Here is a 480-nt window from a genome sequence, read left to right on the forward strand (position 1 = left end):
ATTCATCACATCATCCGGCGTTTTCCCAAAGCACCAAATCCGCGAATGACGTCACGACCTTAGCCGAACGCCCCGGATTCCGGATTCACGGCCGAGAAGGGGGTGTTCCTCCCGAAGTGACAGGAGAAACGGAGTTGATAAATGCAGGAATAAGGAAGGACGCGAAGAACGATTAAGAAGATGGAGGAAGTGGACAAGATTCTGATCCTCACTCTGAATCAGCTGGGATGGTAGATATGGCTTGTGTTTTGTGGTTAATTGTGGATACAAGAGAGGACGTGGAGTAAGGTTTTGTTTATTTGGATCGTAACTTGGTTAAGAGGTTAATGAACGTACGGCAATGAATGATAGTGATGTCAGGGCGACGAATGCATGGTTGATGAGGGTTAAAGCGACCGAGGGCGACGCCGTTCTTACAGAGCATTGAGAAGTTAAGGGGTCATAAGGCTATTATAGGTGCAGTGGCTCTGGTCTCGTGTT

General features: G+C 47.9%; 1 protein-coding gene across 1 annotated transcript in view; it reads left to right on the forward strand.

Annotated features, from left to right (window-relative positions):
- The first annotated feature begins 67 nt into the window (after positions 1 to 67).
- The window catches only part of LOC119589313 (coiled-coil domain-containing protein 22 homolog), a 7,736-nt gene continuing 7,323 nt past the window's right edge, over positions 68 to 480 (forward strand). The window contains exon 1 of the mRNA XM_037937935.1: positions 68 to 230. Coding sequence (XP_037793863.1) covers positions 181 to 230 — 50 coding nt within the window. The 5' untranslated portion in view covers positions 68 to 180. The remainder of the gene's footprint in view (positions 231 to 480) is intronic.

Source organism: Penaeus monodon, chromosome 25, assembly GCF_015228065.2.
Source record: "Penaeus monodon isolate SGIC_2016 chromosome 25, NSTDA_Pmon_1, whole genome shotgun sequence".
NCBI classification, from domain to species: domain Eukaryota; kingdom Metazoa; phylum Arthropoda; class Malacostraca; order Decapoda; family Penaeidae; genus Penaeus; species Penaeus monodon.